This window comes from Stegodyphus dumicola, chromosome 1 (assembly GCF_044657685.1).
Source record: "Stegodyphus dumicola isolate Sdum_Otavi_A_Nest chromosome 1, ASM4465768v1".
In the NCBI taxonomy this organism is placed as follows: Eukaryota; Metazoa; Arthropoda; class Arachnida; order Araneae; family Eresidae; genus Stegodyphus; species Stegodyphus dumicola.
In genome coordinates, this window is record NC_140768.1 from 289169020 (window position 1) to 289195814 (window position 26795).

General features: G+C 34.0%; 1 protein-coding gene across 1 annotated transcript in view; it reads right to left on the bottom strand.

The window, feature by feature from the left end:
- LOC118184608 (uncharacterized) overlaps positions 1-26795 on the bottom strand; it is a 593523-nt gene that overhangs the window by 124774 nt on the left and 441954 nt on the right. The window contains exon 3 of the mRNA XM_085808461.1: positions 9823-9870. Within this exon, the coding sequence (XP_085664587.1) occupies positions 9823-9870 (48 nt within the window). The remainder of the gene's footprint in view (positions 1-9822; positions 9871-26795) is intronic.

Below are 26795 nucleotides of genomic sequence, written 5' to 3' on the forward strand. Positions count from 1 at the left end.
TCACGGTAGAGATAGCTTCCTGAAAAGCACCCGACTCTGCTTTCCGGAGTACAGCTCCCGACTCTGCTTGGTCGTTCTCGGAACTCTATGTACTCTCGAGATTCTCCACGCTACAACTCGCGATGCACTCGACGACACGCGAGCACAGCTCCCGACTTTTCGGTTCAGTCAATCCCGGAGCTCAACCCGCTCTCTCGACGATGCACTAACCGCGATACACTAAGAGACTCCTTCGGTGCACTCGACGACCCACTCGGCACTCGTTGCCCGGCTGTCAACTCGATCGACTCCGCACTGCTCGCTAGACGAAGCACACTCTTTGAGACGCACTCTCCCCTGACTGCGGACCAGCAGGGTTTATATAGCTTTCGGCTTGCGTTCGAGAACATTCTGGGCTAAACCGGTAAGAATTCGTTCCAGAAGGTTCTCCATTTGTCCATGAGATATCGCCAATTTTGTTGCCAAATGTCGCCAAATGGGGCAACCCTGCCTTCCCTTGCCATTTTATGGTAATCCTAAAACTGCTTTGCGGGAAAGCCATCTCACCGCGCCTGTACATTTCGTAACAATATATTGTATATTATTAAAGTTGCATCTAAAATAATGGCCTTCGATTTTGTATTCATTTTATATGAGTGAAAATCTATGTGTAAATCAAATAATGAAGAAATGAAATGCGTTTATATTGCTGCGTTCCCAGATAACATATTTGTATCTTAAAATTATCTGATATAAACAATTATATGCAACTAATAAGAAAACTTACCTGAAAAGCATAACTTTCGGTTGAATGTCAATCTTTTGACTAAACATGAAGTATAAATTTTTGGGCGCGTATTCCAGATGTCCGTGGTTCGATCACCGGCGAAGGCGTTGCTTATTTTTCATCTCGCCTGCTTTAAAAAATCCTAATGTTTCTACAGTGGCGCCCGAACTAAAAGGGAGGCGGATGATGATTCTTCACATCCAGGATTTGGTGATTGGGTCCCCTAAAAACCCCAGTCGCCCTTTAAAAAGGGAGAGTATATAACTTATTTCTCTTGCCTTCTGAGCATGCCTTCGTGGTGTGGTGGTCTGCACGCTGGGCGCATATTCCAGAGGTCCGTAGTTCGATTTCCGGCGAGGGCGTTCCTCATTTTTTAAGTCGCCTGCTTCCAAAAAAGAACCTAATGTCTCTACATCTTCTTTGTATTGTACTTGATTTTTTTTATATCTTGTGTATTTTTATTGGAAATATTAGATTACCTCAAACGGTGCCGTGTTACAACAATTGTCTTATTAAAAGTTCGCCTACATTTTACTGCGCCAGATTCTAGCAACCATTTATTTATTTTATAAATGCCAAATATTAGCGCTTAAGCCATTAGTTCACGGGCTCTCCAGTACTTTTTAACAATGTCCTCATACCGAAAAAGTGTAATATAATTATTTAAATGTTCAAAAATCATAGGCTGGTTGAAGTCACACAAAATAGATTTTGGAAAATCTACCACTGCAATTCTGTAGAGGTGGTCCAGCAAACAGTCATGTGCGGTCAGACGTCTAAACAGAGCTACCGCTGTCTTTCTTGGAAAACTGGAAATGAAAGTTGTCTCTTTCCCCAGAATCGTCCATCTCTTATCTATAGCAAGTTTAATCATATCCTGCGTAAGAATTTTCTTACGAGTCAAGTTAACAAACAATTTAGTCGTATGAAAAGAAAGCAGTCGATTAATGCGTTGCGTTATCAAAATTCCTTTCTTAACTAATGTACCAGCTTTTTCATTTCCCATTATTCCACAGTAGGCTGAAATCCATTGGAAAGAAATTCTGTGTGCCATTGCCTTAAGCAAAGGGTTACAGTGTAACATTCTTTGGGAACTATTTTGATTATTCAGAAGAGCTTGAAATGCACTTTTGGGATCTGACAATATTACTGCGGTCACAAAACAGTGGCTACGAATCCACAGTTGTTGAATAGCCACAGCAATAGCTTCGATTTCCCCATCAAAAAGGCAGTAGTAAGAGGTTATGTAGAAACTAAAAAGCTCGCTATAGATACCTGATTTCAACCACTACGCGTTTTCTCTAACTTAGAGCCGTCAGTGTAGACACGCAACCACTCAGTTTGAGGATAGAGAACCCCAATAGTTTCCATTGCAATAGATCTTAATTGTGAACCACTCATTTCGTTTTAACAACTTTTTGAATAAGATTTATATTTAAAAAGTCCAAGCCACAAAGGGGCGGAGGAAAAATTAGATAATTTCGGCTCAATTCCAAAGCATCAAATTCTCTCGAGCAGCCTGCATTGAAACCAGTTTGAGTTTTAAGATTTCTAGAAATTTTATTATTACAGTTCCTCCCAAAATGGTTGTTGGGCAAACGCACCAGTTTCTGGTATAATTGATTCGCTTTTCTCTTAATACAACATTGTAAGAATAGGAATAGATGTCACTGCCCCAGTAATTATACGTAACGCTTGGTTGTGAAAGACTTCAAGGATCTGGATAATATTCTTCGGATCTGTGATGAGGATCTCGCTATAATAAACAATAATTGGTTGAATGTATTATTTGTAAGTATTCACAATGTCTCTTTGTCACAGCCCGACCTTGAGCCAGCCAGAAATTTTAAGAGAGTCTTCTTACGGCCTTATTTTTCAAATGTTCCGCATGTTTCCTCCAATTAAATCGTGGAACAAGGATGCAACCCAAATATTTTGTTGAATAATTATGCTGAGTATCTACACCCTTATATGTCATCTTCGGGGTAAAAGGCTCTCTGTTCAGAGTGAAGAACTGGCACGTGCTCTAGTCTTGATTTACTCTCATGCCGTTTTTCAGGCACCAATATTCCAGCTCTTTCAGAACACTATTAAGAGTCACAGTTAAACCACCGCTTGTTTTTAGAAGCAAAACTCTAGATAACGAAATCGTCGGTAAAAAGAGCAGAATCCACCCACGGTGCCAGTGTTCCGTAAATCGTTAATAAAAACATTAAAAAGAACTGAGCTGATGACTGTTCCCAGCGGGAGGCCACTAGCAACGGTAATAGTTTTTAAATTTGAACAAGCGACATCGCCATTTTCGAAACTGTTTTTTCTGATGTAATGCAAATTCCATGGTTTTTATAGACAAATTATGATACTATTATTTTTATCTTAAACAGTGTTTATGGAATTCACCTACAATCGAAGAAACTTCGGTAAAATTTCTGTAGAAGTGCAATATTTTGTTGTAAAGTCGCTAAAAGAAACAACTGCTTTGAAATTGTTAAGACGATCTCAATGAAATTCCCACTATTACAAACGGAACACAAATTTGCTTGTAAATATATTTATTAATTTTTAGCGATAAATATTTAATTAAAATGTATTTTTGAAATTATAGGTTATTCTATAAAATGTCTGCAAACTGTGTCCATGCGGCTGCACTGATACGTTGAACACTCCAGAAAAGTATGGCGAAATTATTTCCATGTCTTTTTTGTAATTTAAACTTCCCTGTTTATATAGCCGGTAGATTAGAACGACAAATTTCTTTCTTAATATAGTAAAAATAAGTTAATATTTTAAAAATATTTTCGAAGAACATTGAGTACTGCTTGGTAGTTGTTGGTTGTTTTGTACTTACCAATTATAGAAGTTTCAAGGAACTTCGAAAAATATACTTTATTCGCGACTGTCTGAGACCGATTGAAAACATCACATTTATCTTTAACTAAAAAAATATTTGTTTCAATCTTCATTTATTGTGGTTGATTGACTATCATATGTGATGAATATATTTTGGAACGGAAAGAACATTTTCTAATCGTTTGCACACTTCAAGAAATTGGATGTCTTGTCTCGTTACACCATCTCGTTTCAAGACTCCCGGCAGAGGGCGCGATGAAATAGAACTAATTGGGCGCGTGGATGAAAACCGCTCTGGATGATGAATGGGCTGTTGAGCGGCATCAGGCTTTTCCAGGAATTACCGGAGAAGCGGAACCGAAATCGAAAGTCAGCGAAAAAGAAACCACATCAGGCGTCAGCAAAGAAAACGGCGAGTGCTTTAAATAATAAAGAAGCATTTAAATTTTCCACGAAGGCTCTTAAAATCCCATCCATCCTTTTGGTTCCGACTGCAAAAGCGGAGAAAATGAAAATTTGTTGTTAGTGAAAACGATGAGCTTCCTAATTATTTGTTTAACCGCTGCAATTTTGAAGTTTGAAAACAGACATGATACGTATGTATCATGGGTATGCCGAACTGGAGATATTTAAACAACGCAGAACACAGTGAAATTAAAATACATAACATTTGTATTAATATGATTACATTCATAAATTGATGATGGGATTTAGAATTATTAGTTTATGAGGTAGAAACGTTTTGCAATACTCCTTTGTTCGAAAGTACTGAGGAAAAGCCATATCATATACGTTAAACATGCAATAACTGAATTTGGCTTTTAGGGAATATTTGAGTACTCTCTACAAAATAATTGAATGAAATATTATTATACTAGACAACGCGTAGAGACATTAAGTTATCTGAAAGAAGGAAAGGTGAAAAATGAGCAATGCCCTCGCCGACACTCGAACTTCTCGAATACGCACCGTGTGCGCTACAGTTACACCCCGAAGGCATGCGAAAAAGAGGGGGAAATATCTTATATGCTTTATAAAATATGTAAATAAAATGCATTTACTGAATACACGCTAAGTTTCATTTTTTCATTCAATAACTATTAGTTATTATAAAACATGTCTCTTAGCAATTGTCCCGCAGTGTATAGTAACATGATCTCAAAATTTGTCACTTGAAGAACCTTAAAACTAATTAAAATACCTTTATTTCAAGAATCTGAAACGAATTGGAATGTTTCTTAAAATGATAATAGGGTTGACAATGTGTAGCCAAAGAGACAGAAGATAATATTGCAGTTAATTTTTAATTTTATTACTAGAAACTGTATTATAAAATGGTTATTCAGAAACCATTTTATAATACAGTTGCAGATTCAGTTTTCCTGCGCAGTCAATGCATGGCGCACAAAGAGAGTTACTGCATTTTCCTGGCCTGTTCGAAATAACCTTATTAAAAATATTCTGAAAGGATTCAGATTTTAACGGTCACTCAAAAGGATTTGTTAAAGTTTCTCCGCGCTGTCACTGAGCTGTCTAACTTAGTTGTCTGTAGCACTTACTCCTGTTAATGCATTTGGTATGATCTTTTAGCTTTATCATTAAGTATAATTTTCTACACACTTACGTCATACACAATTCAACAGCAAAATCATAAAATACTTATTTAATTTAACAAAATTTAGAATTATCGATGCAGCGTTAAGTGCCGGCGTATATTTATATATATATTTTTCACTCTTCTCTGAGTTCAACAAATCAGTGTTCAGTTTTCTAAGTAAGATGTGTAGAAAAAATGGTTTTTGTCTTTTTATTATTAACGTTTTGTGTGTTACCTTTATTTACTAAATATCACGATCTTCGCACTTCTTAAATATAAAAAAGCCACATAAAACTCAATTCAACAGTAAAATCACCAAATATTTAAAAACAGCATATCTTTAGAATTTTGAGCAGACGATCTCGCGAGCTGGAGACAAAAATGTTTCATTCCGTACAGTGTTGCCACTACTCGCTTTCAAATAGTTGAGTTTGTTAATCAAAAATTCATTAAAGAATTAAAAATTCAAGTATAAAATTAGAAATTAAAAATTCGGGTTTCCAAGCACACATTTTTGGGTGGAGAGCAGCGTTATTCAAAATTTAATGGCTCTACGTACATTTTTTTTTTTCACAGTGCTGAAAACATGTATACATTCATGCAGATTCTTTATTAATTAATTTGATTAAATAACACAGAGCGATAATATTTGATGACAACAATTTGAAAAGTTAATCAACGTTTATAGTGATTCAATGCAAAATTCCATTGCGAGACTAATAACCCATTTGGGCTAACGCTCTTTTTCGGCTGTTAATGATTGCAGCTGCATTCCGGTGCATTCTGCGTTCAGTGGTGGTTTGTTAGAAGTAAATATAAAAAAGCATCATTAATTCACCTTTTCTTAATTAAAGGATTGCATAAGTTCAATCTAGTTTATTCAAGGTAAAGGTTCAGGACTCGCATATTGCTGGCTCGGAATAATATTCGCAGATTAGCTTGGTGTTATGGGTAATTTCTTGAGAAAGGCAAGATTTTCAAATTGAGTGTTACCATTCAAGAATTAAAATTTTGTAGGATTAAAATATCAGGAAAAATATTCTGCTAAATGAAAATCCTATATTTTTAGGTTTGCGAAAGTTTTAGGTCTTTAGCTGATTTTATTGTAAAAGTACGAGAGCTCAAATCTCTGTGTTTATTTGCATTATATTATAACTACACGTTTTATTAAATTTAAAAATCTGTTCTCTAAATTGATAAATTCATATGATTTACAAAAAAGATTTATTTAGCAATTTATAGAGGCAAAAGTAAATTAAGAAAATGATAAAATGCCGAATTATAAAATTAAATCGTGCTAAAAATAATCGGAAAAATAAATAAATAGTTAAAATGTTGAAGTCCATGCCTGAGTTTGAAAATTAAAAAATTGAAATCTATGCAGGAGTCTATGAGTGAGTGAATTTTTAATGTGAAAATTTAGGATTCCATAAGTTTATTTTTGACATAATACTTCTTAAGTGAGTACATTATAAACGAAAAATGAGAGATATGTTAATTTTAACTAAAAATAAATTTCTCCGTTTTACAAAATTTGAAACTGAAAACATTTAAAACTGCTTTTTTGTAGTTAACAAAACGTGGACGTGGGCGTCCCCAAGCGACGGAGCGATGAACGCTGGTAATTCGATCTGGGTTTCGAATCCTGGCAACAGGCTGGTTGCATGGATGTTTTCCCCATGTGTAACATGTACACGAGTCAGTTTCCTGTAGAAAGTCCTCCACGAAGGCATCCTTTCCCTTAGACAGATAGCCGTTGAGTGCTTTGCTATAATAAAATAAACCAAATTCAACAAACTTGAAGAGAATTATCGCTGTGTCTGAAGTAACAACAGAGTCTTGAAAAGTTTCAGACAACCTTTTTATTAAACGCACATCTTGACAAAACCAACCACCACTTGTAGCGATGTAACTTTAACAGTTAAATCAAACTTAAAACTAAGCGTATTAGTCACAGACTATAAAATTGATTTTTAACTCCAAGTTGACTCTGAATTTCTTAGCGGCATTATAATTAAATGTCGGCAGCAATAACGCGAAATCGAAGAATTAAAATCTTATCAGAGCTGGCGAAGCCTAGTAACCTGACCTCGGGAGACAGAAACACACTCTATCTTACAGTTCGAAACCCTTCTTTTAAATACTAACTCAACATTTCTAGTGAGAAAACAGAAAAGATAAGTTAATTATAATGACTTGTTAATTAAAATAATAATAACCTTATAAATTATTTATTTAGATTTATATATTTCAATTAATTTTAATTCAGCTGCAGAGATTTGCTTTTACAGACTTTCAAAGCTGTGAATTCTTCTGTTCACAGGGTGTTTATAAATGAATGGTGCGGTTTTAAAAATTAATAATAAATCGATGTATTACTTTATATGGGCAAACCTTACAGCATAAGCAGCGGCAACGGTCCATGTTTTGATGTATTAATCACAGTCTTTCAATATGTACACCACTGGTCACAAGACAAAGATCAACATTGTAATTCTTCCCATATTCGGTGTAGCATGTCCGCCGTGACGGTCTGCAGCGCATGCTTTCTCCGACCGGGAACTTTTTTTAACGGACATTGGCGATACATAAACTCGGTCTTTAACACAAATCCCCAAAGGAAGAAATCGCATGGTGTTAAATCCGGCGAACAGGATGGCCAAGGAAGAAGGCTGTTGTCTGTTGCTACAGTACGTTCAATCCAGTGTTGGTGAACAACACGAATAAGAAGCTCTTGTACATTCTTGTGCAAATAGGCCGGAGCACCGTCTATTTGAAAAATGCAATCATCATAATTGTTGATTGTTGTTCAACTAGGAAGGGAGTAACAACCAGGGTTCTAACATATCTAGAAATGAGTCACCGAACACAGTTTCTTGTTCGAAGAAAAATGGGCCGAACGTATCTGTATAACTACTGCCAAGTGTTATTATAAAAATCTTGAATTGTTTCTGTAAGGTTGTTTTCGCTGTATTCATCTTAGTTTCGTTAGTTTTGAAGCCCCGGAGCGAATTGTGAATAAGCCAGTATATTTATTATGTATAATTTGTTTTAATTCTAACTTTTATGTTTTAGAATTAAGCTAATTGCTCATTATAGTTCTGTAGCATCTATAACTCACAATAAACACATTATATTCGCATGCTTTGATTTTTATTTCTGTACTTAAAAATATTCCTGGGAAAATAAATCACCAACGGAACAACACTCTTCCTACCAGCTCCTAAAACAACGATATAAGTGGGCTTGGATCTTATGCGTTTACAAATTTTTAGCGCAAAAGGGACGTTCGTCTCGAATGGGATATTAGCTTCAAAACGGCATTTTTTGTTGAATCACTATAAACGACGCATCACTTTTCAAATTGTTGTCACAAAATATTATCGCCCTGCATTCTATTAAAAGAAATTAAAGAAGAATCTAGATGCACATATGCACACTTCTCGCATTGTAAAAAAACAACGGTGCATACAGCCATCGAATTTTGAATAACGTACATGGTAACTCCACCAGAACATGGGCACCTTGAAGCCCGAATTTTGAAATTCGAATTGATTTTATTGCCTTTTTTATATTTCGAAAAACTTTAACGAAATTTTAACTAAGAAACGCAACGATTTTAAAGCGAACAGTGGCAATGCTGTACCCTAAAAAATATCTCTAGCGCACGAAATTGTATATCGGAAATTCTAAAAATATGCTGTTTTTAAATATTTATTTTACCGTTGAATTCAATTTTATATGGCGTAAGTACCATGAAATTGATATTTAATAAATGAAATAAACACATAAAACGTTCACAATAAAATGACAAAAAAAAGTTTTGTTAAGCCATCTTGGGAAGAAACGAAAACTGAACATTGATATGATGAATTGAGAAAAGCAGAAAAATATATGCCAACAACTTAACGTTGCATTGGGGATTCTAAACGTATTTTGCTATGCTGCTTTTAAAATTTTTGTAATTTTGTTGTTGAATTGTATATGCCGTACGTGCAAAGAAAGTGCTGTTTAAGAATAAAGCTGAAATGACAGAAAGAAATGGGTTAGACTGGGACTGGTAGACTGGGAACTCAGCGAGAGTATAAAAAGCTTCTCAAACTCTTTCGGGAAATTGTTAAGATCTAAAACCTTTCAGATTCTTTGTTTATTATTACTATTTCTGTCGGTACGAATTCTGCTATTCGGAACAAAACACAATATGCTTTCTTTAGCTTTAATCTAAAAAAAAGGGAATTATTCAGTTTTATAAGATGTCATTATAGCAGTTCCTTTCCATTTTATTAATAACAAATTTAGCTAGAATTATCAGTGAACATAATATTTGCCGGTTATTTAAAATGAGAGTAAAAAATGTAATACATTTTTGTAATGGAAACATCCATTTAGTGACTTCGAATGACTACTATAAAAGTAAGTGCATTGCATTGTATTCAGAAGATTAAAAAATCACTGAAAGCAAAATAAAATTTAATATATGAAAATCTAATATTTCTGGTGAAATCTTGTAAAATAAAACCTTAGACACATTAATAATATATATTTACAAAATTGAGACACACTACTGAATGTTTTGTAAGAATTATCAAGAAAATAAAACAGAGCTTACCAAAAGACATTTGGCAGATTATGAGGATTAACGATGCTATACACAATGCTGTAAAAGAAAAAGAAGTTCAATAAGTTTGGCATATAAAATCTGAAAGAGCATTAAATACAGCTTTACACTACGTAGTTGGATTTATTCCAAAAGTAATAAACGCGGAGAATTTTTGTATGCTTTCAACTTAAAACCAACAGCTTGAGCCTTAAAATCAACAAAAGAGCCATCTGTTTGTTGAGGAAATTTTCATTTTATTTCGTGCATAATCTCGAACAAGTCTTTTTGATATTAGGCAAATTGATTTCCCGCGTTTTTAGTGATTACTTACTGCATTAAGGTATTAGAAACACCAGACTATCTTATTGGCAAAGCCATTCAGGATTCTTCTCTCAAACTGAAATAAGGAGGATATCTTATTGAAGGGGAAGTGATTATCGGCAAGCGATTTGTTAAGTCTTCTTAGACAGAGTTTCTAAAGTTTTTAATTCTTAATTTTTTGCTTTCTTCTCATTTCTGTATTCTGGTACAGGTAGAGGTAAAAGTATGGGGAACAGCAGCGATATACCATGGGTCCACTGGTAATGTCTTCCCATACTAACTCTTTAAAAATATCAAGCTTTATTAAAATTAACAAAGAAACGTTTCTAAATGGTCTAGAGCAGCGGTAATCAAACGTTTGACTAACGTGTACCATCTAAAAAAATTGAAAAATCTTTGTACCACCACTACATTTTACAAGCATTATTTTTCATTTTCTCAGTAGAAACATTAAAGAAAAAACATATTTTGCCATTTGCACAACCTATATGCTATTTGCATTAAATGTGCACAAATAAAAAAATATTAGATTAAAAATTGGTTACCATTTTAATTATCAGAATTTAAGTTATGATACTTTAATTATAAATTTAGTTTGAAATTTGGGCCTGTTTAAGAGATATCAATTTCTTTGTCTGGTCTCATTTCGCTTAGTTTTATTCTTAAGTTAGGATCCACTTTTAATTTTCTTCTGTATTTATTTTTTAAATATAACATGGAAGAAAATCTTTGTTCGCACAAAAAGTTGTGCAAAATAAGAAAGTGCAAAAAGGAAATAAAAGTTTAATAGTTTTATTTGAAATGCCTTTAAATTCCTTTTTTTTTGGTTTAGCCAAAGTTAATGAGTGTGTTATTTTTGAAATCTTCAGTTAGAGTTCGATCACAGAAAATTCCTGCCAATTGTTCTTTTTCTTCAAGAGATTTTTCAATTTAATAGTTAAAAATACTTTGTTTCTTTGCGTACCACCTATTTTTCTCTTGCGCACCACCAGTGGTAGGCGTTTTACCGGTTGAGAACCGCTGATTAGAGTTTACCTATTATGGTACATCGTGCAATCCCACCGTACGCTCCGCATCTAGTATTTATTGAAAATAATTAGGACAAAAACGACAAGATATATAAAGAGATTATAGTATAATCTCAATAAAAATTGAAATTCACAAATTAAATTAAACATCTGTTTGGTGTAATAAAAATAGCAAATAAACATAGTTATTATATAGATAAACATAATGAGGTAACCATAATAAGTATTGGGAACACAATGTTGAACTGTAATAATAATTTAAAGAAGTAAGTATCCATGGAATTATTTCAGTTATAAAAGGTTATTACAGGTTATAAGGTTCACAAGTGGCGCCCTTTTGTACATATTCACAGGTAAAATTTGGCTAAATTTATTCAGTATGGGAACTTATACTTAGCAGCATGTTTCATGGTTCAGCTACATTTGATGAAGAAATATTAATCTTACGTCAATTAATGCAGGGGTGTATCAGTACATGCGACATGCGACGGAGGACGTGCGCACCACCCCTGTACCAATACGGTTAATTGGTGAAACGCCACGTCAACCTTCATCTAGTTTACCATACGTAGTCATTGAGCTAATACGCTAAAACATAAACATACATGCAGATTTGGTACTTAATACAGGGGCGTTAAAGCTAATTAATGTTAGACACTAGATGATACATTGCCATGTTACAAGGTTTATGCAAAAGCATGGATACGGTAGCATATATACATAAAGTGTGTACTCATATGTTGGGTACACTATGATCCTTTGAAGCATTATTATTAGATACATAAGACATGTACATACTGAAACATTAGATGCGCAATGTTATGCTAGATAAAGTAATTAGTACAATGAATTAAATTTAGACCCTAGATTAGTATTGTGTAGTACAGTGTCTTGCTACTGGGTTATCTGTGCTGTTTATAAGTATATTAACCTATGTACAAAGATATTAATACACGTCTATTAGGTACACAGTAATCAGCAAGTATAAGCGTTAGGTACGTGCTACTTTAACATACATTAACAATAGGTACTTAATACAATGCTGAACAGATAATTGGTGCAATTAATTTTAGACTGGGACCGTAGTTTGATTTTTGAGATACGGTGCCGTGTTACAGGATAAAATGTACAGATGCATAGTTGGATTATCATATATACAGAACATAAATTCATATACATATATACAGACATTTTGGGTGCGACACATTAGGTACACGATTATTCAGTGCGTAATAGATGTATATTAAGCTATGCAGTGCCAAGTTATGTGATAATACTAGTAGATACGTGGATACAATTACATATAAACAAAGACATACAGACGCAATTACATATAGGTGTATCAGTAAAGCGGTGACAAACTTTCAGGAGAGATAGAGTATATCTAGACGATGAGAAATCACATAGCAATGCATGGTCGGAAAAGCTCTCCTGGCGCGGTACTGACAAAAGTCAAGAAAGAAAGGACACGAACGGGGTGAGAAAGTCCACATATTATTCGGAGTACAACAAAAACAAAGAAAAAACAACATAGAGAGAAAATAATCATCTTCAAAGTTGTTCAAAGTTGCGACCCGAACCATAATGCAGGAACCGTGCGTTATGCATCTTCCACGCGATCTTCCATTCGTGATGCAGATGTTCCATGCGCCAGAGAAGTGAGGCCTAAATCACGGTAGAGGGCCGTAACTTTGAACAACTTTTTTAATGACGATCGTTGTTTATTTTTGTTCTTATTTGTAGGTTTCTGCTGTATTAAACATAATAAAATACATTTTGTCTCACTGTTTGTGTTCTTCCTTTTCTGCGTTTTGTGTCGTCACTAACGCGCAAAAAAAAGCGTTTCGGATCGTGCATTGCTATGCGATGTCCCATCGTCTAAGTGTACTCTCCCCGTAAAGTTTGCCACTACTGTACTGATACATCCTGTATTCTGAAACTGGCTTACGAATGGCGAAGCGGGAAAAATGCTGAACACTCATAGTTCGATATGTAACGTCAATTCGAGCAAATTTCCTTTGAAACCTCTTCCAGTTCATCTCATCCCTTATACGGATAGTTTTCGACAGCTTTATCGTAACTATCCGTTATTTGTCGTAACCTTAAATATTCCTAATTAATTCTTTAGAGTTAATCGTTTATAGCAATTATTTTAAATGTGATGTCTCACGTTTCTTTTCCCTCAAAGTGACTGCATGATCAGTAATAGTCATAATTTAAAAATATACGAAAGAAAAGTTAGAAATATTAGAATGTAAACAATACGTGTATTAAATGCATGAAATTTTCAGAAATTTTGTAATGCTCTAAAAATGAGTCATAAAATGGGCAGTTTAACCATTTAGGAGTTTTGCCCGTACCTCATATGGGTAACGCCTTAGCATGCGAAGCCTGATTTACTCGTATATGGTACGGGCATGACCAGCTCACGTCTCTGATTATCACGTATAATTTATTCTAGCTCACTTTTTGATTCATACATGGCATTACTAATCCGTGAAACGAACGTACCCACCCTTTTTTTTGTGTGTGCGCTTTGATTTGTTTTGAAACGAAACACGCTCTCTCGTTTGGGTATTGTATACTACAGTAACAGTTCATGAATGTTTCGTTTAAGTAAGCTTTGAAAAAAAATTTCATACTTTCAGCTTATTGCGAAAAATTAATAACCGAGGTTTTAAGGTTTATCTAATTTACATTGCTAAATTACGTAAATTAATGTATGTAATTTACATTGTTAAATTTTTATGTGTACCGAAATTGGATTTTTCTGAAATTAAAAGCAGTGGAAAGAAAAAAGATACTATTGCCAGGACTGTAAAATGTGGGAATACATCATACCGAGTTGAAATATTAGCTTATACTCAGAAATTTCAAGATATGTAATACATGCGAAATGTCAACTTAATAAAAATAAATTTACTATTCAATAGCAGCCTGTGTGAAAAACGCTAACATTCAAGAGGTAATGAAATTTTTTGTAATTCTAGGTATATATATATATATTATAGAAATTTTTAGTAATTCTGTATGTATATATATATATATATACAAAATTACAAAAAAATTCATTACCCCTTTAATGTTGGCGTTTTTCACACAGGCTGCTATTGAATAGTAAACTTATCTTTATTAAATTGACATTTCGCATGTAAAATTAAACATACGTATATATATATATATATACGTATACTTAATTTATACGTATATATATATAATATATACTTAATTTGTAATGTATACTTAATTTTGGGAGAGTAAATGATTTTTTTAACTCATTTTGCTCCATAAATGCAATTATCTTACAGTTTCGGCAATAAAAATAACTAAAACTTTGGAGACCTTTTTATCATATTTTTCTCAAAAATTTCTTGAACTGCGAAGTGATTAAACAATTAATGAATTTAAATAATACATACAATACTATAGTATAAAGAAGTATAATCAGTCTTACAATTCTTAATTGGATTATTTTCGATAAAATAGCAGTAAGAGTGCTCGAATTATAGTGAGAATTGCCAGAATGCAATATAAAGAAATAAAGAAAGAAACTGCTTTCAACTAAAGAAATAGTGGCGATCTACAGCTAAACGGACAAGATCACAATTTCGCTAAGAGCGATGGAGTTTAAATAAAATTTACAAACGAAAGATTTTAAATGAGTAGAATGTAGTCATAGTTAGTCATTTCTAACTATGAAAATTTCTGAGAAACGTATCAGGATAGGAATGGATTAAAATTTAATTTCGAGATATGGCCCAACAAAGAGCCAACGAAATCAACGGTGTAAAAAATAAAACAAAATATGATAAAAGCAGCATAAAGAACCAAGTCTGCGTTTTTGTTTTTCGAACTATTTTTTCCTCATTATATTTTATTTCTGTTCCCGCTGTTTGATAAATTGCATAAAATAATAACAATTTATCGTAAAAATAATTGAAGAGGACTGAATAAGTCTAGATGACAAGTTACGCTAAGACCAAAAATAAAATTTAATGAACTATGCCACGTGCGTTTCGAAACAGGTTTCTTCCGAAGTCGCTATTATTACGACTATTATGATACAGTTTTCTATGGCGTGGAACATTTGGATCGGACATGCTACATACAAGTACGTGGATTAATACGCTGACCCCTAGGATACATAAAATGAGGGTCACGTACGATATCAGAGTCTCTTAATACGTCAACGAGGTCATCTGAATTCTGTTCACGTAACATATGGAAGCATGGGGGGATGGCCATCACGTACCGAATCCAAAGCCTCTGCTCAGTCCATCTAGGAACGAACAAATGGTTCAACCCGCATCCATCTTATTCGATTTGAAATATTGCCCACGTGATTCAGGACATTCCGAAGTATGGATCACGAGTTCTGATGTCCTATTAAGCGCAAGAAGAATAAAATTTCATATCGCGATGTCCGCCTGAGGGGAGGAGGAATGCTTATGCGCGATGGGAGGACATTAAGAAACAACAACCGAAATGACTGGAAGAAGCTATTTCCGACCCTCTCCCACACTTCCCGGAAAGACATAGTTTTGATCAAGTCTTTTGGTTATCCCCCCCTCCCTTGGGAAGGTAAATAAACTTCGGGAATCATATGTCTTCCAGGTTCGTGTTCTCTCGTATATACTCCATGAACATCGGTAACACATGCTTTATGCGTCCAAGTCACGTCACTGGCGTGATAGTACATTTCCTGATTTGGTTTCGGGATTTCTTTTGTAGATGAATAGTACGTCCAATAAGCCTAGTGATTGCACATACACGCGGACGAAGGCGAGAGCAACGTTTCTCGAAGACTTTGTAGCATTGATTTTTTTCGCACGAAGACGGGGAAAAATAAGTAAATGAATTTGTGGTATGACTCAACGTATAGGAAGAATCTGTGGTTGAAAATGTTTCAAAGGACTTCCATTTAAGAGGGCTAAAGCTCACATACGTGCTGTTAGCAATATCTCATCTTAAATGGGCTAAATGATTACCACGCACTGTTTTTTTATTGGAATCTTGTGTAACACACGGATATTTATCACTGACTGTCTTCACGGATTAGGTGCACTTCAAATTTCTCATTCTCGAAGTCTTTTTGAGACACTGACATCCGTGCATGCGGAGTATACTTGTAAGGAAATATATCATCTCCCCGTTTGTGCTGTAGTGGTGTAAGTGATTAATCTGCCCTGATGCCAACTGGCAGATTTTCGATTCCAGTGATTCGAATTCCAGTGACAATACAGCTAATTTGTAGTGTTTCCGGGTCCGAAATGTCTAATAGACTCAACAGAAACTAATATGCAGAGGACGATAACTTGTCACCACATGGATTTGGTAGATTGGATCTCGTGTGTATTTCCCAGTCATCATTTAGGTGTATGTGTGTGTGGTCGGGAAGAAAGTAAGGAAATTTCACATTTCCCCGTGTGTACTGCCATGGTGAAAGAGGTTAGGACGTCTAACTACATTGGTACGAAACCCTGCGAAGGTATATTTGATTTTCACGTCTGCTGCTTCGAAAACCTAATGGTCTTAATACAGTATCCACCGATTCGCCTTCTAGAATAAACTTGCTATTGCCAGTGAGATCTAATAGAATAATAGAATGGTACAAATCTTATCGCCTGTTACAGATCAAACTAATTTCTTTAGAAGATTTATGTTAAAAAATTATTCCTGTCGCCCGTATTTATGCTAAAAGGTAATTTAAAGTTTTACCAGTAAGGGGGAAATTTCTCACCTAGAATCCTTTCTACGTAAATTACAAATAATGGGAAAAAATTTCACTTTCCTGCTCAAAATCAACTTACTACACTAAAACTGTCATAGCTTATAACATTTTGTTAAAAATATAGGCCTACTTTCTTTAAGGTTTCTTAAAAATTCTAAATCGGACATTTTCAACTAATAAAATAAATTGTTGCTATGATTCCGACGGCTGTCTAAATGAGGACTCTGCTGATGAGGTTCAGCTATGACAGCACATCACGTCTCGTTTGCGATGATATTCGCAGAATTAGAGTTTTGGAAATTCTCATTTTTTAGCCTAAAGGGCGTAAGCTCAGAGGGCTAGTAATTTCGTTTAGGTACTCTGTGACGTTTCACTATAAAAGGGGGTTCACTTTTCAAATTGTTGCAACCAAATATTATCGCCCTCTGTTATGTTTAAAGAAATTAAATAATGAAGAATCTGCATAAATGTATATATATTTCTCGCTTTGTGATAAAACAACGATATCTACAGCCATTCAATTTTGAATAACGTACGTCTCCACCCGAATATGGACATCTGAGAGCCCAAATTTAAAATCTGGAATTTGTTTTATTATATCTTTCATATTTTATAAAACTTTAACGAATTTTTGATTAACAAACTCAACGATTTCAAAGCGAGCAATGGCAACACTATACGGGGGGATTACCTCCAGCGCGCGAGACTGTGTATCGGAAATTCTGAAGATATGCTCTTGTTAAATTATTTTGTGATATTGCTGTTGAATTGTATGGTTTAAAGGCGAAGAACATGATATTTAATAAATAAAGGTAACACACAAAGCGTTAAAAAATTAGGCGTAATATAAAATCTGAAAACTTTCAGATTAAAAAAAAAATATTCTATATAGCGTGAAATGAGGAAGAGCTCTCAGGTACTTATCTTATTTCAAAGTGTTTAAATGCGCACACATTTATGACATTAACGCACAATCTACCAGTGCAAATTTTGACAAAAATTGGTGTCATGTCAAATACTGTCTGTTTCTTTAGAAGCAAATCGCACTCTGATACTTTAATTAATTAATTCATAAGGTATTTTCTCCCTCACTTCCGCGTGCTTTCTTGGTGTAACCAGATAGCAGGTCCGCCTAACAAGCAGGAGGTCTGGCGTTCGAACCCCGGGGGAGGACATTGAAAATTTTTCATATCTCCTGGTTCAAAGAGAAACCTAAAGATTTTACAGATTTCATGTGATTTTTTAAAAATTCAAATTTATATCACATTCTGTATTTCGATGCTCTGTCTGAAGCTGCGATTTCTAATGATATTTTCATATTCATTTATTGACAATATTCCTTAACAAGTACAGAGCCTGGTCACACACTTTTTAGACGATTTTGCTTTGAAAAAAAAAATTCATCTGCTTGGAACTTTTTTTAACTGCAACAATACTTTTGAAAGCATAAAATATCGTTTGCTACTTGACTTTTTTTTTTCTTCTGCAAAATGATACCTTTAAAGAAGCCATGGATGGAAGGCTATGTTATGCTCTTTTGCGAAGAAACTTATTCCTATTTAGTTATTAAAAATACTGTGAACGCCATAATGTTTCGATATCTAAAGCTACGACGCGTAATAATGACAACAAGAAAGGAAAGAAAACCCGTCAAAGTTTGGCTTCAGAGTGGAAAAATTATTCCAGATACACATCCAAGGAAACAACGGAATGTTCTGAATATTGCAAATGTAAGATTTTTAATGTTAAAAGGAAATTCGCCAAGTTGAAGGACAGTTGCAAAAATCATAAAAATGCTCAGTGTCAACCGATAACAAAGTGATGAATGTTAATTTGAATATCAAAAAAGAGAAAAAATATAATGTGCATTATCTTTCTCCACGACATACCGTCAAACACAGAACGCACTGCAGAATTTTTTAAGAAAAACATTTATCCGGGTAATAATGGAAAACTCTTGTCATAATAGAGGAATTTTGTGTGTATTTAAATGACTGCAATTAAAGAAGATTTCATTTATTATCATTGAAGAGGGGGGGATATTAAAACATGGCTCAAAGAATCTAAAGCAAATTTTTCAAAGGAATTTACGATTGTTGATGATTTTTCATATAGCGGCAAATTAAAAATAAAAAGAATGGAGAAAATGTGAATATCAACTCCAGATATTATCAAAAACATATCTGTTACCCAGTTTTCAAATATGAAATCGTTTTCGCTTTACACACAGTTTCATTAGTCAGTAGAACCGCATCAAGACGAAGGAAGCAATCGCACGACAAAATCCACTGTTAATTTTCTGAAAAAAAAAATGAACAAGAGACCATACCCTTCACTCATACCCCTACTAAATCTTCTGATGTATCACCCATCGACTTTTGTGCTTTTGAACGTTTAAAAAGAGAATTGTCCAAACGTCGACCTATAACACTCCTTGAACTTAGGAAAGTTACTCAAAGAGGAAGCAGATACCTCCTATACCTAAGTTCAAGGAGTGTTATAGGAGTCGACCTATAACACTCCTTGAACTTAGGAAAGTTGCTCAAAGGGGAAGCAGATACAATACCTCTATCGATGCTACAAAAAAGTCCTTATTGTCATGGAAATTATGGTGTAGAATGGCAGTGAAGAATTAGGGTTATAAAATAAACATTTAAAACACAAAAAGTTTAGGTAAAGTATTTCTGTAAATGCAAAGAAATTCGTCTAAAATGTGTGCGAACAGCCTATGTGTGCGAACTTCCTAGATTATGGTAGATATAAACAGAAATTTAGTTTATGTTTTCCGTCTTTCCTAAAGCGTTTTTATATGAAAAATGCCTTCTTGTTCTTCCAGTATTGGCCAAGGTGTTTTCTTTCTAATGCTGGTTTTTAATGCAGGCTTTTAAACATTTAGGATCCATCCATAGCCTCTAGCAACTTATAAATAGCGACATAGATGACCTTATGAAATTATTCATTCAAGTTTTCAAAGTACTTAAACTTCTTTTGCGTAAAGTTGGGAGCCATTAGCGAGAAAGATTAGATATACCAAAAGAACATCAAATAATCTTGTTGACCGCTTTTGTAGAAGACGTCATTCTTCGGCTTTCGGGTATCCACCTCCAGCGAGACGGATCAGAGTGCATAGTGGGTGAAGTTTCCAATAAGGAGTTGAGAGGTTTGACTAACGAGTTTCTGGACGAGTATAAATTACTGTCTCTTTTAATAAAAGAACTCGGGTTATTAGAATCTTAAACTCCGGAAAAGAGCTTCGAATGGAGAATTCATTTTACGCTTTTGATTTATGAATTCTCTTCAAGCTTCGACGGATTGTGACTTTTTCAGGCAGTTGTTAGCTTCGGAATTTATAGTGCAACTTCATAACCTGCTTTCGATGAATAATGACTCGCGATAAATATTTATAGAGTGGTTCCTCTGTGTTCGTTTGTACGGAGAAATTTGCATATATTCTGTGCGTTAATAATCGTAAATAATTCACTCGTGTTTAATATTTATGGTGCTTTGAAAATTACGAAAAGTATGCACAGGGTTATAGAAAGATGATGCATGCAAATTGCGGAATGTAAACACAAAATGAATTGCATTTTATTTAAGTTTATTTTATTTAAGTTTATATTCTCTATTCGTATAACATTTTCTTTCATAACTTTGTTCAAAGTATTTTTTTTTTTTTTTGTTTTTGTTTGTTTTCTTAAGAGGAGAAAACGAGTTCTTATAAAATTCGCGTATTCATTCGTAAAAAAAAGGAGGCGTCTCCCCATTTTCGTATTTCTAAAAGGAATTTATATATCTGTAGTTAATAAAATGTGCGCTTTTTCCTATGTCTATTTGTATATTACAAATATATAACAACTATAGGCATATTTATATATTTTCCGATTTAAGATGGTTCGAATTATCATTCTCATAATTGACAACTGCGTGAAAACCTTGAGCATCTACTAGAAATAAAATATAAATTTTGTGTTTTTACATAGCACAATATATGGCACGATGCAATACACATACTACATAACGACTAGTTTTCCGAGAAGCGAACACAGTATATTCTTGTTTGTGAAACAGGGTTTCATATCGTTTGGTTTAGTTGATTATGACAAAGCATACTGGGGCTATCTGCCTAAGGGTAAAGGATAAATCCTCTGAGAAGGCCTCCGTCCTAAAGGCAAACCAAGCGGAGTAATGCCAACTCAGAGTCAATTCGTGAGAACCTGGCCGACCGGATGTTTGTAGCTTAGACTGAGGTAACTGTTGTCTCTTTAAGTATCGTAGACGTCTTGCATCGTGATGCTGCGTAGAATTCCCTGATGTATGTTGCATACAATAAAAATGCGTTGCCTAGAAGGCGAAGTTGCATTACATAACACTGCACTTACATTACATTTAAATTATGCAGATGATAAAACAGCACAGAATACGATACATTACATTACATGAGGATACAGTGCGATATACCATATATTGATTAGTGTGCAGTTTACAGTTTGACATGTGCAGTTTACATTACATTTAAAATAAGCAAATTAGGAAACAATACAGTAAAGAACATAAAGTAATCTGCCTAAGGAGAGAGATGCCTTCGTGGACGATGTTCTAAGAAAAACAGGCTCGTATGCACGTTACATACGAGGAAAACCACGAAAACGCCTATGCAACCAGCCCGTTCTCCTGGAATCAAACCCAGGTCGGAACTATCCCTATTTAGCGATTTTATCGCTCTGTCGTTAGTGGGCCTTGCCAAAGAGGAAAAAAATTCCCATATTAAGTATGTAATATGGGACTTTAAAATTTTCTTTTAATAAATACAATAATTAAACAAATATTCATTATTGGTCCAAAGGGGCTTTGTCCCTGAAGGACTATTTTTATTTTGCGATTTTGCGTCGAATCACTCTGAATGTCCGTTTTACTTTTCAAACTGTTGCCACCAAATACTATCGCCCTGTATTATATTTGAAGAAATTAAATAATGAAGAATCTAGAGCCATCAAATATTGAATGACGTAATGCTACTGCGAATATGGGCATCTGGAAGACCAAATTTGAACTTTGGAATTTATTTATTATCGGTTTCATATTTTGTAAAACTTTAACGAATTTTTGATAAACAAACTCAACGATTTCAAAGTGAGCAATGACAACACTGTACGGAAAAATACATTATGTCCAACGCGCTATACTATGTATCGAAAATTCTAAAGATACGCTGTTTTTAAATATTTTGGGATATCGCTGCTGAATTGGATTTTATTTGGTTTAAGTGCAAAGAGCATGATAATAAATAAAGGTAACACACAAAACGTTAACAAAAAGCCTCTTTGGACGTAATTTAAAATTTGAGACCTTTCAGATTAAAAAAAAAATTTTTAATGATTTTATTACCTTAGTATTTCAATCGTATAGAAATGTTTCACAAGTAAAGCACATCGAGAAAGGATCAAAGAGATCGTCGAATATATTGAAGATTTGTATTGAATTCCATTTTGTTTCCGTCAAAGTGACTAGATTTTTTCCGAAGTCAATGCAGAACAACAAAATTTCGGGGTCTGGGAAAGTGAAATACTTCGCTTTGTACGAGGGACTTTCCCTTAAAATGTCTTCCACGAAGGGAATCCCTCCCCTTACGCAGATAGCTCTCGAGTACTCTGCTTTAATTAAATAAACCAACCCTTTATTCTTGAATTTTATTTAATATTTAAATGTTTTTCCTAACACACACCGAATTTAGGGCTACAAACAGCTTTGCGATCCAAGCAACTGGCCATCTTGTTCACTTTTTAACCTATATCACATTTCTTTCAAAGCCGTCGTATTTATTCGTTTTTATATACTAATATAACATTTAATTCACTTAAATATCTGTTCTATTTTAAAAAATCCATCTAATAAACATGAAAAACTCTAACAGTCACGGATTAAATTTATCACTAAAAAAATCTCCTTGGTTAGCTAATACATGATAGCTAAAGGGCGAGAAAACTCTTTAAATTATACTAAAATTTAAAAACAAATGCTGGAGACACCAGGTGACTTCCTTGTACGGCCTACAAGATTTTGCACATTTTTTTTTGCTGCATTTCATTTAAATTTATTTCCTCGAATTATTGTAAATTAATTAAACGATCTCTCAAGAGAAGTTGAAAATAACATCAAAAATAGCAAATTTTGAAATTAAATGTCTCGATCAACTTCTGTTATCGGGAGTCCAACTTCTTATAATTTTAATTTTTCATAACTAGTATAAAAGTTTTCGAGATGTAAATATAGAAACCGAGAAACCGCATTCAGAGTTAGATTTCGTTATTTGTGTAAAATTATTGTTATTTTACACATTATTATTATTATTATTTAAAAATTTGACATTGTAGAGACATGAATATATTCGTCTCTTGAAACACTTCTATAATTAGAAGCATATGACTAAGACCAACGATTGAGAAAATAAAAGCCTTTTTTAAGAAGAAAATAAATAGACCAACGATAGAAGACCAACGATTGAGAAAATAAAGGCCTTTTTTAATTAGTAAGATTTAACTTAAAAAAATCTTAAAAAAGAACTTAAAAAGTTAAGAACTTAAAAAAATCTCCCATTATATTATTATTCACACTTCGTTTCCTAGGAGATTATCAAAGTTAATATTAATATATATATATATATTATATATATATATATATATATAATAAAACTACGTTATTATTGTGATCAGACTGCGTTATTATTGAAATAGGATGACTTGGTGAGAGTTGCGACGGATTGGCGTTTGTTTCCTGCATTATAACTTGAAGAGATTTTAATGCGTTGCTTGAAAACTGCGTAGTTAGCAAGATGTATGCATTAAAAAAAAAAAAAAAAAAAAAAATTCAGACGTGGCCGTTTGGAGATATAATTTTATTCCATGATAGTGCACATCTTCTCTATGAGTGCGTTACGCACCCCATACCCCAATTTTGTACAGCTTAAATCTTACACAATGGAAATTAGAAAAGTAAACTAGCGGCAAGGCGATCGAGTGAAAAGAAGTAGAGGTGAAGAGCGAGAGTTGCGACGTAGGTTGACCTTCTTATACCGAATTCTATTTCAGATCAAATGACAGTTTAATGTCCAGATTTTGAGTTCAGATTTCATCCGTAAGTACGCACCAGAACTGAAGGGAATTTATTTAGAAAAATTTATTGATGTTATTTTTAGAATGAAAACAAAAGTTAAAAGGCTATTATTAATTTATTATTTTAAAGATTTTGGAAGGTAGATATTTGTATTTTACATATATAGAGAGAGAGACATTATTTTGATACTGCTAATTTCAATAAAAAAAGGGAGGTGCACAACTATACATTATAGCAGTTCCATTCACAAAATTTCAACATTCTATAGCTAATCATTTTGAAATTATGCAAGATACATACACGTCAAGAAAAATTCCATTTTGAATGCATTTTAAATACATTTTGCAAACCATTTTAGAGAAAAAAATCTTTATTCTGTCCGTGCGTAGAGACGTCAAGCAAAAACAATCTTTTGAATGAATTCAGGAAGGGTTAAAATGAATACCTCCATTGAAATATGATACGTCCTTTTCTTCATAGAAGGAAGTAAAAAAAAAAAAAAAAAAAAAAAAAACACCTTTGTTTAGAAGATTATTTTTCAGTCAGTCTGAAGGAGTAATGGTTGAAATTCTGTGCTAAATAATTTGATTGCTAAGAAGAAATATGCCATAATAATTTGAAGTAGCAAAAAGCGTTCAACAGTAAAATCAATAAGCCAAAAAATATTGCACTGCACTGTAAAGCGATCACTGTGCAATATGGTATTGTCATCGCAAATGTGAATGTGTATATGATGTGAAGAAAATCGGCTGCGCGCAAGGAGTCAAAATTATTCTTTTAGATTTGACGCAAACAAGTAAACAGAGAAAACAATGTATATAAAACGTATAATTATGCCGAACTTGATATGGAACTTACAATGAAATATGAATTTGTTTCACTCTCAGACAACTGAAATATTTAAATAGATTCAGAATGTCTACAGTGATTAGAGTGGTGATTATTTTTTTTAATCAGTCACGGCCAGAATTTCATAAAATCCATTTTATGTATTTTTTCATTTCCAGATTTTCAAAATATACACAGGCTGTTCGCATATTTTCGACGATTGTGCTTTGGTATTAGAAAAAATCTACCGCTTGGAAAATGTTTTCTAACTGCAACTATATTTTTGAAAGTATAAATTATCGTCTGTTACTTGACAGTTTCATTTTCTTGCAAAATGTCGCTTTTAAAGGAGCTATAGATGGAAGGTTATGATTGTGTTCTTTCCGAAGAAAATTATTCGTACCTACTAGTTACTACAAAACAGCGTGAAAGCAATGAACTTTCGATATCGAAAGCTACGACCTTTAACGTTAAAAGAAAATTTACTAAGTCAAAGGACAGTTGCAAAATCATTAAAAGGCTCAAGGTCAATTGTAAACAAAATAATTAATGCTGATTGGAACCTCAGAAATGCGAAAAAACGTAATGTGCATTTGTACAACAATTAGGTTATTTTTAAAGCAGGAGTGATGATAAATGAGCATCGCCTTCGCCGAGAGTCGAACCACAGACTTCTGGAATACGTGCTCAGCGTGCTGACCACTACACTACGAAGGCATGATAAGAAGGCGGGAGAAATACCTTATCTACTCCCACTTTTAAAGGGCGACTGTGGTTTTTAGGGGACCCAGTCGCGAAATCCTGGGTGTGGAGAATTATCATCCACCACCCTTTTAGTTCGGGAGCCACTGTAGAGGCATTAGTTTATTTCGAAGCAGAAGAGATAAAAAATGAGCAACGCCCTCGCCCTGGAATCGAAGCACGGACCTCTAGAATACGCGCCCAGTGTGCTGACCACTACACTGCGAAGGCGGGAGAAATACCTTATACATTGTCTTTCTCCACGACATATCGCCGAGCACAGAATGCGTTCCCGAATTCTTAAAATTAAATTACGTCAAAGTTTTATTACATTAAAAAATTAAAGAGAAGCAAGCCAGTAACATGTTTTGCTCTGGACTCTGTAACCAATCGTGTGTTTTGCCGTTTTAACTCAAGCATTTTCTTATTTAGTCTTTCAAAATACTCCAAAATTTTATCACGAGAATATCGGATTAGAATAATAACTTAATGACCTACGATTGAAAGGATAACACAAATATCTCAGATTGCCCATTATGCTAATTCTACTTCTGTTGACGTATGCAAGAGATTTACAAGTCGAAGTGAATGTAGAAATATTAATCTTAAAATAAATTTCTGAACTATTGTAGAGTCCACGGTATGGAATCATCTTTCACTAGGGATTTACAGTAATTCAGGAATAAACAGGCTGAGCTCAAAATATGATAAGTCATGAATTTCGGATTTCGAAGTAAACATGCCACCCGGACTCCATCATTGCTTATGATAACAAAATTCCTCGGGGATTGTTATTCCTTAGGCAGGAGGCATCGAAAATCAGTAACAGATTAAAAACTGAGATATTATATTTTTTTGACGTCAAATGTGTTTTGTTATGAATACTTTTCATCATTATTTTCCTTACGTTGGGCGGATACTAGACAACTATTTTATAAAATATAATATTATAACAAGAACCGAACCAATCCCGATTGTTGTTAGACATCAGAGAGATCAAACAAATGCTGTGTCTTGCTATAATTATATTTACAATTCCGAAACAGGGTAGAAACTGGATGATATTTAAAAGACGCTAAGCATATTCTATACGTCACCCTTTTTTTAACAGGATACTATAGTACGCTAGTTAAGCTCAAACACGTCTCTAAAGTGCAGTAACTGTTTTGGAGAGTTGTTTAAGATCATCTAAACTTGCAAGAAAGAAAGAACAAAAACGTGGT